This window comes from Carassius auratus, chromosome 19, assembly GCF_003368295.1.
Source record: "Carassius auratus strain Wakin chromosome 19, ASM336829v1, whole genome shotgun sequence".
Taxonomy (NCBI): domain Eukaryota; kingdom Metazoa; phylum Chordata; class Actinopteri; order Cypriniformes; family Cyprinidae; genus Carassius; species Carassius auratus.
Window position 1 is genome coordinate 8872772 of NC_039261.1, and position 11284 is coordinate 8884055.

An 11284-nucleotide genomic window follows, 5' to 3' on the forward strand; every position below is an offset into this window, starting at 1 on the left:
GATTGTGTTAAAACAATTAATACATAAAAAATAATGAAAAAAGAAAAAAGATGTTTAAACAAATATTTTAGAATATTGTAGAATATTATATATTTCATAATATTTTCTATATATATATATATATATATATATATTGCCTGAATATAAGATATAATAATGTAATATATAGACAAAATCAAACAGAATATATACATTATAACCATGATATTTGCTTGGCTATATATGGTAGTACTTTACTTTATGGAATAATTCTCCATATGAACTTGTTGCTTATTAGCATGCATATTACTAGCATATTGGCTGTTTATTAGTACTTATAAAGCAGGGACAAATGCAGAGCACAAATTTTGAGTACAGGTCACCATACTTGAACACATCACGTCCTTTCCTTTTTTAAAAAGAAATATAGCATTATATAAATTATTTTTTTCTAAATTATTACTATTATTGTTATTATAGATATTCCTGATTACAATGGGTGCACACTGAGGAAAAAATGACACTCTACACATCTGGGTGAACACACAGCGACTGCATTTGTCCTGACTGTTTCACAACAATACAGGACACTGTGTCAGCATTGAACACCTCCTTGTTTCCAGCATGGAAAAAAAAGCAAGAACTACACTCTCTGACAGATCCAGTGACGGCCTGTGACGGGGGGCGGAGGGAGAACTGTGGAGAATAAGTGCCTGACACGGACAGCTGGAACACAGGCACAGCATCAGAACCACAGGCCTGTCTTCTGTTTCCACAGTCGTTAAAAATTCATCTCCAGAAGGGGTCAGATGTCAGAGAAACAAACAAATAAAAAATACCACAGCATTCATAATGCATTGTGAGACAGATCTTTGCCAATGACTACAGCTTCAAAATCGCTGTCATGAGACCAAGACAATTGCTTGATTGCCTATTTTTTCTCTGAACCCGAAGTGCACAATTGCACATTGATATCTCATGACAGCAAGTTTGTTCTGCACAACAAATTCAACAAATGAGCAATATCAGTTTCCCACTGACTACATAACTCCTGTAAACAGACCAAAATATAGACATGTCTAGTGTAATGGGCAAAACTTTTTAACACATTTAAAGTTCACAGTTTTTCTCTCGGAAACGGGACAAAAATATTGATGACTCATCCTGCACTAAACAAATTTTTGTCCGATCAGATGCTCTCTAAAATGAGAAATTCCCGCCCCCTTATACCCACTGCAACTCAACAGAAAGTAGCAAATCATAGCAGTTATGTAGTTAACTGAACCCTATCCTTTTTATTTTGTTATTTTAACGGATTGGCAATTTAAAATATTACACCCAAACTTCCTATTCAAATAGAAAATCAACTAATTAGAAACCTGTGCTTGTTGGATCATTAGCATTGGATCTAAATCATCATGAAATCACCAACTGAGACATCTTTATCCATGGTATAAGGTTGAAATAGCCTTTTCCAATTACATAAAGCCTCTTTAATCTACTCCAGTCAGGTCTACTATTTCAAAAATACCTTAATCTACTGGAGACCCTTTGAAATAAAATGAAAATGAATAATACATCCTTTGTTCAGCTCACTAAGATTTTTCTTATCTTTGTTCCTGAACGTATGTTTATATATATTTAATATAACTATGAAATACTAATAATTACTCAATGGCCATCCACCCTTTTAACTGAATTACAGGACTGAGCTGATATAGTAAAAGGCTGGATTGATTCAGAGAGAGCCATGTGATCTATAAACAGTATGTTCATCTAAGCACAGAATGAAGGGTATAATCACTGAATCATTTCAGCAGTCATTCAACTGCTGCCCAGTCTTTCAAATCCATTAGTGAATCAAGAAGGAATAAATATGCCATAACAAGAGGCTGAGATTAGCAGAGCTAATGTCATATTTCATTCAGCCTGTAAGTGCAGTTTATGTAGGTGGATGATGACAGGATGGATGTAACAAAGGGCACAGCTAAACAAACACTACAACTGACTGTACAACAGACAATCGCTCCTGCATCAGACACGTGTTTGATGCTACATTCGATGGGATCTGGTTAATTTGCTCTCAATTAAATCTAATTTATCTGATTTATCTTCTAAACAAATATTACTCAACTGCACAACCACGCAAGAATATCATGTTCAAAATCTAGTTGCTGAATTTTGTGACAACAAAACCAGTGAATATAAAAATGCCTGAGTTTACATTAGACATCGGTGCGTCACACTTTCTCATGGTAATGCAACGTTTTTTTCTTTCTTTTGTTTCCTTTCTTGTTTTGCAATTGAAGGCACATGCTTTCATAACATAATGGGTGAAAAGCTGCAAAAGTAATAAAACTGATTTGTGCAACTGTCTACAAAAAAAAAAAAAAAAAAAGGACATCCAGAGGACTTGGCTACTGGATGCCATGTCCTCATTATCAGAGCTAGACTAACAAGATGTGGAGTCAGGTCAATGAAACTGACTTGAAGTGCCCTTCACTGCCTCCAGTGGTTAGAAAGCAACCCCTGTGGAAAACGTCAGCTAGGTCAGTGATTTGGTTGCTTTAAGGTCCTAATTTTTATATTTGACATCATGTGGTGACCTATTACATTATGAAGAAGTGTCCTATAAGACATAGTTCAACCCAAAATAAAAATTATGTTATAATTTAGTCCAATTTATGTTATTTCAAACCTGTATGACATTCTTTGGAACACAAAAGGGGAAATTTCACACTCAAAGCTATCATATGACTTCAGAAAATCCCACAATATACTACTTTTATGCTATTTTTATGGTCCTTTCACATCCTTTACGAAGTCTGATAGCTTCAAATCCCCATTTTTTGTAATGACATACCCCTTTCATTCATTGACCATTAAAAACGGCTAATTTTACACTTAAACACATTGCATGCACCCACCAACAGACACAATTCAGGTTGGACACCATCCTGAATTTAGCTCAGATACAAAAAATGCTGTGAGGGATAGACTTGCGGTCTTCACAAAGGCATGCACTGTAAAGGTAGATGATTTCACAACACACAAAACTGTTAGAGGGTTTCAGTCTTTGAATGTTTTTGTCAGAAAGATGTTTCATCAGCCAAAAAATCATGTTAATAAACACAAAAAAGGACTTTGGATACACTGTACTTTTATCCTTTAAAAAGCATAATTTTCATTTCTATTAAAAATATGGAATTGAATAAGGTCAATATGTGGGGAAGTTATGAACCTTGTCCACAAATGTAAAGCCTTGGACATTACCACAATTTTTTTTTTACATTTATTATGACAGGAAAGTGTAGACATGACAGGAAGTGAAGTGGGAGAGAGAAAGCGGGGTAGAATCTGGAAAGGTTCTAGAGCTGGGATTTGAACTTGGGACACCTGTAGTCTTGCATAGCCAGACCTTCAGACTAATGGCTGAAGGTCTGGAATCATTGGCCAAGGCCCGCCCATGAGGCTGTTTGACTGAGAACCAATCACAGTTTGTTTCGTTCATTGTCACGTTTCAGGGTGTGGAAAAATCGCCACAATAACAGACCGATGTGTGAAACTCTCGGACGTATTTTAAAGATTCTATGCCGCAAACTTTAAATATTTTACATACTGTTGAGAATCCAGTGTTTAGTTGATCCTGATATGCGCTCGTCATCACAGTTGTAAACTCGATGGCATTCTTCTTTCGCGAGGGGGTTCAGCGACACGCTATCTTTGTTTCCAGGTGGTACTTTAAAGAACGCGACACACACATTTCCCGGAAATCCTATATAATTCAACCAATCCGACGATGACGTCGACACTCCTACTCCTACTTCGACGCTATTTCCACTTTTATGTCTGATATGCATCAGACTTTTACCCAGCGATCTGCGGGCGTGACGTCTGAGGATGAGACTAGGACACCCGTAATGCAATGGAGCTATATGTCAGCGCATTTACCATGAGGCCACTTGTGCCGACTGACCATCCTTTTAAAAGCCTATTCATTTTGCTATGCCAAACATCAGCCATTATTTTTTGCATTTTATTACTTGAATTTAGGTAATGAAGCCCCCATCTAAACAGACCCGTTTTGTAAGCACAATGCTTATTCATTAATCAAAAAAGTTAAACATTTAGATGGAAAAAATAAATAATACAAGCCTAATTTATTGCACGAAACTGAAAAAGATGAATCAGGGAATTATGCTGTGATCATTTTGAAAGTGATGAACCTGTAATCGTCAGTAAATGGAGGGAAGAGTCTTTGAGAGTGCTGTTATTCCACACAGCCACTAGAGCTGCTCGCACAAGAGCCTCTTACATCAACTCTACATTAATGATGCTTTTGAAATGCTTTAATATGGAAACAATCCACTTAATGAGCAACTAAAAAATATTATGAGCAAGAGAGAAAATGTTCAGTGTGTTCTATTCAGCGACAAGCTAGTCTGGTTAATAATGGACAATGTTTGACCACAAATCAGTCCCTTTCTCAAGTCTGAACACAGACCACATACTGTTATTTCCTCCATGTCTGCAGAAAAACCATGTGGCCTGGGTTTAAAATTCCCTGACTCATGAAAAAGTCTTTTTTTGTCAAGCTAATGACCAGGGCAGTTCAGTCGAGTTGACAGTTAACCCAGCTGGCACAATTCCATTTTACAAAAAGCCTGGCATTTTCTGGTTGCTCCACGTGCTACAGTACTATGCTATAATTAATAATATTTAGTTCATGACTATTTATGAAAGAACATAGCTAAATGACACTTCTGCTTCACCAGATTGATCTAAATACCAGTTACGAAACATATGTTCAAATGCACCGTCACACGTTTGTCATTCGCCAGCTGTGAAGACCTATATTTCACGTTTATAATTAGCAGCCAGATCCAAAATTTCAAACGGAGAGTAGCATTGGGATGTGATCTGATTAAGGGACTCTAAGAATACAATACTTCAAGAGCAAAAAAAGAGTACAAACTGGGTGTAATGGACCTTTTAATTCAATTAATACCAGCACATGGTTGCTCAATGAAATTCAGCTTGTGTGAGGGAGATTAGCAAGCAAACATCACGTTTTCCCATTGAGAGAAGCAGGGGAACCGGTCCAGCACTGCTTAAGAGTATTAATGGGACTGATCCAACAAGGGGAATGTTTGTTTTCAAGCGTTTTCCACATCTCCATCCAGCTTCCGATAAGAGTTAATAGCCAGAGCTGTAAACACATTTCCAGCTCAAACAGTCAGCAGTGATTTTCATGATATTGCAACAACTCAATGACAAACGCCCTAGTCCACAGCTGTGCTATTATATGGCCAAATTAAAGATAAGTGATTTAAATGGTGGCTAAGATAATTGATCTGAGCTCTAATTGGCTGTAAAATGCATTTCTGAGAAGTTAACATCGTAAAAATCCCCTTTCAAAGAATTTGATTCTGTAGCCTCCTTCCAAACAGAAGACAATCGATAGACAGACTGTAATTACCTTCATGCTTCACCTTGGAAAAAGTTGTGAACACAGTGGTTATCCATGGTTCTCATTGGAGCGTGACTTGATCATAGTCTAGAGGAGCGGAGACTGACAAGCATTGGGACAGATAGTGGTGGTGTGAAAAGTTACAGCAAGGAGAAGCAGCGAGGCATGTGAGGACAGAAGCTATATGTGTTCATCTCCCTGCAGGCATGAGTGGGCCTCTGGATGTCAGTTTATGGTTCTGTCTGCTCATTATCTAAATAGCACTAACATAGGCGGGCAAAACAGAGAATTGCTCTCGCTAGATTTAGAGAAAATCTATAAAAAAGGCATTAATGGCCTCTATAAATTCAATTATGACTATGTTATGAGACAAGATGAACAACAGGAACTCAATAACAAGATGCAGGTGATCTCTTAACAAGTCTGTTTGAGAAAATTTAAGAGATGAGAAAGAAAAGAAAAATAATAAAAAATAATATAAATAATAATGTACTCTTTGAATTCATCTTGGTTTTATAATGTATTATACTGTTTTGTTTATGTTATTGAGTATGCCTTAATTATTATTTTAAAGTTCTTATTTATTTTTTCAAGGTAAAGGAATGAAAATGTATCATGATCATGATGTAGCATCTGTAATTTCAAAAAAGAAAAAAAAAGTATATACAAAGTGCATGTATTAAATGTATTTTTAAAGTGTACAGTCACAGTGTACCAAAAGCAGTGTTGTTTTTGTTAACTAAAACTAAAATTAATTTTTGATCATTTAAATAAAGCTGAACAAAAAACCTCAAATTTAAAAACTTAAATGGAAATTAGAAATGTTTTTAGAATTTTTTTTTTTACTTCAGTTTAAACTACACTGAAAATTTCGATTTAGTTTAAACTGAAGTACAAGAATTACTAGAAATAAAACGGTTAAATAGAAATATATATAAAAAAATGAAAACTAATAAAAATTACAACCACATAACACACATTCTAAAATCTAAACTAAAATTTCTAAATAAAACCTCATTTTAAAACATTAATAAACAGTATGATAATAATTAAATAATACTAAAATAGTATGAAATGGAATTAGTGAAAGATCTTTAATCTGTTTTGTGATGTACATCTGAGTGAAACGGATTATCGAAAAAGATAACTAATTTTGGGTAGGAACTGGTTCTAGCCATGGATTTTTGATGGATGTAGGCAGAGCTGAATGCTTGGTGGGGTGGGGTAAATTACATTTTAATTAGTGTGGATGAATTGTTCACAATAAGACCAAGAAGATGCTTTTAAAAAACAGACAGGATGAAATTCCATTTCATAATGATGTTAAATGTCACATAATTGACCCATTAATACAGTTAAAGACCAGCAATAAACTTACTTTGATGGGAGCAGAGCTGAATCTAATTTTTCTTTTTTGGGGAACAGCCTCCTTTTCCTCCTCTGGAAGACCGGGAATCTCTGTAATCTCTGATCCTGGGTCATAGGAAAGATCATCATCATACAGGTCATCCTCGGGGTCGGTGCAGCTCTCCCCCCAGCCCTGGTAGCAGGCATCTCCATCGGCATTGAAAATAACTCTCTCATTGCCACTGTATTCCTCATTTGGTTCTTCAGTTTGATCCTCTGTAATCCGGCTAGACTCCTCTTTCACATCACCGTCTGTGTCCTCATGGACCTTGGTCACTGTAGACTCATGTGAATTTCCTGCAGTGTCATTGACTTGAGTCTCTGCTGAAGCACCGTCTATGGCCTCGGTTGATTTTACCTCATCTTTTGGTTTGGGCTCTCTGGATCCATCAACCAACTCGGGGGTTTCCTGGGGCTTCTTCTCATCAGGTTTCACCTGGTCCAAAGTCTCCGACAGAGGACTAGGACTAAGAAGATCTTCTGAAGATGAAGAAACTGGCAGATTGTGCTTGCTACCCACTCGTGTCCTGTAAAAACCACGTGATGGAGACTGTCGTGCACTGGTATCGTCCTCGCTGGCTTCCCCTTGTCTCTGTAAGCCATCTGGGGAGCACAGCCCTCTTCCGCCTCCGTGGCCTTTTCTGAGAGTAGCGCCGGAGCCCTGGTGGTCTATATTTTCGAACACAGCACTGAGCTGACTCACAGTGGGAGATGAGGCATCTGTTCTGGAGCAAAGACTATCCAAAGAGTCCGTACTGCCTCTGTTCGAACGTGCCCCCCTCCAGTCATCCAAATGCTCATGAGAACCCCTCTTTTCCCGGCCATAAGAGTACACGGGTGACTGTGAAGCATCTCTGGAGCTCTGCTCAAAGAGTTTCCTTGTTTCAGAGAATTTTGTGTTATGTGGGCCACTGGCAGTCCGCTCTCCAGTCCCTTGCTGGAACTTGACCTCTGACCCATCTGCCCTGTTGATGAAGTTTGTTGGCTTGTTGAGTTTCTGTGGGGAGGTCTCTTCCCTTGATCGTCTGTTGGACCCAGTGTTCTCAGTCCCCATTTGCATGAACATGTTCTTGATGCGACTGACATGGGCCCCATATTGCCGACCTCGGGGCTGCCTGACCCCCTCCTGGTCCTTGGGTTTGGGGTCTCCATCTTGTCTCGGTTGGTCAAATGCCTTCTTAAGAGCCTGGAACTCCGTCCTGTAGGCATTCCGGTGCGGGGAAGCGCTCCTCAGGGTATTCCTCTCTGCCGAGGCCTCCGTCTTCAACATCTTAGCCTCGACAATGGAGGTCTTCTCAAATATACAGTAACATTCCTTCTGGTTGTTTGTTGGGTGCAATCACATTTTGTTGGGGATTTCTGAAAACATTTACAAAAAGGTTACGAGTAGCTTGTTTGTTTACAAGTTATGCAATTATTTGTGTACATAACACAATAATGCAATGTAAAAAGTGGAAACTTAAAAGAAAATAAATTAGTTTAGAGTCTAAAAATAAGTCTCACAACAAGATGCAGCCTTGGCAAAGAAATAAGCAGATGATAGAATGACCTGAGACAGAAAAACTCAAGAGTCCAGATAGATGCTCAACCAAAGCAAAGAGTGTGTCAGAGGAATTGACTTACTTTAAGATAAGATACAGTATAAGAACAGAGGTACCACGGTAAGACTCAAGTTACATCCAGACTGAGAGTGTTTGGATGGATGCTCAGATACTCCGGGTTTGATCAGCAGCTCTTTAATTAGTCATGCTGACTCATAAAAACTGAATCTAAATTGAAATGTCTAATATGATGTAAAGCATTTACATTGGAAATGTGTAGTGGGCTTATTTGGTACAGGTGGGCACACACCTTATGAGCCCACTTTGAATTTTGCGATTCAATTTCGTTAGTGATTTGATTAGACAGGAATCTCCCACTTTACTGTAATTCTGCTCACATATCTACACAAAAATAGTTTTGGGTTGGCTTAATGGAGTCACTTCCCTAAATTCGCTTTTACAAGAGCCTACTGAGAAGCAGCACGACGGATGAAAACAACAACATCTCTAAAGCAACTATGCACATCAGTTTGTAAACAGCTCAAAAGGGGCTCAGATGCTGGAGGATGCCATTGCACTGGCTTTTAAGAGTCCACCGCCCTGGTTCTTAACATTATGCGTGATCATCACTTTGCCATAAGGGCCGTCAGAGCACTCAATTTCAGCGCGATGTTGTTGATGCACCGATGTGTTTTCGACGCAGATCTCGATGTGACTCACAGATTAGATTTGCCTTCCATCACCCATCGTGTACCGCAGACAGCCTCTGCATTTACGCTGCCGGGACGTGTTTAAAATCCACCTCACATATCACGAATTAATATTTTATATCGATAATAATGGCACAGAAAGGCAGATGCACCAACACAAGGACAAAATATAACTGTGCGCGTTACCTGCGCGACATAAAACAGTTGTTGTTGGTAAAATAACAGCACACATTTAACTGTAACAACATGCATGACGCAAATAAATGTGAAACTAATTTGTGTCAAATATAAATAACGTTATGCATTTAGCAAAAGTGCGACCATTGCGCTATATAGAGATGATGAACAACCAACCCTTACGCGCATCACATCGCCTGCATCACTGACAGCTCCATCCTACAAACCCAGTTTCCAGAAACATTCCAAAAATACAGACCTAGCTCATTCCAGCGAGTGTATTTTGCGACAACCAACGAAACATCGTACACACAAACACGAAGCAGAAGTGACACAAGTATTGCTTAACTCCCTTGTTGTTGCTCCAAAACAAGAGTCACTTACCTACGCATTCAAATGTAATGCCAGTTACCCCAGGAATAAATGTGTCCTCGCTATTTATATCATTAACCAAAGAGGAATGACATTGAACAACATTTTAATTCAGCTCCTCTATTAGCATCAAACTACCATGCTGGACTTCACCAGACAATTGACACAATATGACATACAAACCGGGCTTTACACACACACACACACACACACACACGAGCGCACAGCAAGACAACGCCATTGCAGGCGAGGGGTGATGCCGCCATTCCCTTAGTAGGGGTGTTGATACATTACACCATTTAGAAATCAAACTATCAATCAAACGAAACCAGTTCTGTATTTCTAAATGTATTTGACGAAAATAATTTTGTTACTTGCCTTTGTGCTATTTTTATGAGAGCTTCAGCGGCTTGACAGGTGTGTAACCTTAATTTTCAAGAATGGTTTGATCCAATAATCTGAGTAGAGAGGGTACGAGCAAACTGCAGCCTGGCAAAGGAATGCAAGTAATTAATATCGCAGCATAATAACTACAGTGGTTGCGTTCGAGGCCACGTGGTGACAAGAAAGATAATTGAATGCAATCTATAATGTGATCAGTTGATCAAATAGCTAACAATTAAACTGTCGGCATTGAGTTTTTACATGGAATTTGAGAGCAGAATTCAGATATATATGATTTTTATTTTTTTCGTTGACATGTTTCATGTTTGCATTCATTATTTCATGTCTTTTCATGTCATATTTTTTTTATTTTTAATAATAATTTATAAAACTAAATTCATTTGATAATAATTCACATTCACAACATTCAGTTTTCACTTTTTACTTCAGAAACAGCATATGGGCCGCCTTTGAAGCATAAGGATAGTGACAAAGTCATAAAATCATACAAAAATAAATATAAAAATAATGAATTATTCAGAGAATGAGAAAAACAGGATTTCTAATAAGCTATTCTAAGCTGTTTTACAAGGTTTAGACTAGTGATGTTTACTGCATGCTAGGCCCAAATTGATTTTTTTTTTCTTCTTGTTTGTTTCATTAAGCCAATGTTGAATCCCAATCCTATTTCTTTTGTGCCTTTAACCCAAAGACTGCCAAGGAAATTTAATGAAACCGCTGAACTGTGTTTCCGGAAGCACAATAGACAAGGAAATATTCCTTTACACTCTCTTTATTTATTTTTTATTATTTTATTTTTTTAGGACTATTTTTTGCATAACACTTGATCGCCTTGTATTTCTGTCAGTGGATGTCTGAAGATGTTGCTTAGCAACCTAAAACATTGATGGCACAGGATGAAGCTAGTAGCTCTTTTTTTTCTTGAGGTAAAAAAAATGATAAAGACCCAACAGAAGGTTTGTATCACTCGTGGTGCTCACTATAAGCCGTCCAGCTGTGCAGCGTTGTGCACAGTGCAAATGGCCATGACCATCTGCGTGCTCAGTCTCTCCACGGGGGGTTGAATGCATTTTAATAGACCTTATCTCATTGTCATCTTTAGAGCTTATGGGGCATGATGGATGGGGGAGGGAGGAGCCTCCATTGCATTATCCTGAGAGGGGGGTTTGTGTTTGTGTTTTACAGCACTACATTTGCACTACATGCTAGAACCAAATAAATAA

The 11284-nt window shown here is 38.0% G+C and overlaps 1 protein-coding gene across 5 annotated transcripts in view; it reads right to left on the bottom strand.

Annotated features, from left to right (window-relative positions):
• The window catches only part of LOC113119365 (neurabin-1-like), a 50246-nt gene that overhangs the window by 34949 nt on the left and 4013 nt on the right, over positions 1-11284 (bottom strand). For 3 of the 5 annotated variants that reach the window (XM_026288789.1, XM_026288790.1, XM_026288788.1), the window contains exons 1-2: positions 9669-9925; positions 6828-8215 (exon numbers count right to left, since the gene is read on the bottom strand). In XM_026288789.1, coding sequence (XP_026144574.1) covers positions 6828-8126 — 1299 coding nt within the window. In that variant the 5' untranslated portion in view covers positions 8127-8215; positions 9669-9925. Of the gene's footprint in view, positions 1-6827; positions 8216-9668; positions 9927-11284 lie in introns of those variants that run through there. The other 2 variants (XM_026288787.1, XM_026288786.1) reach the window with 2 other exon arrangements.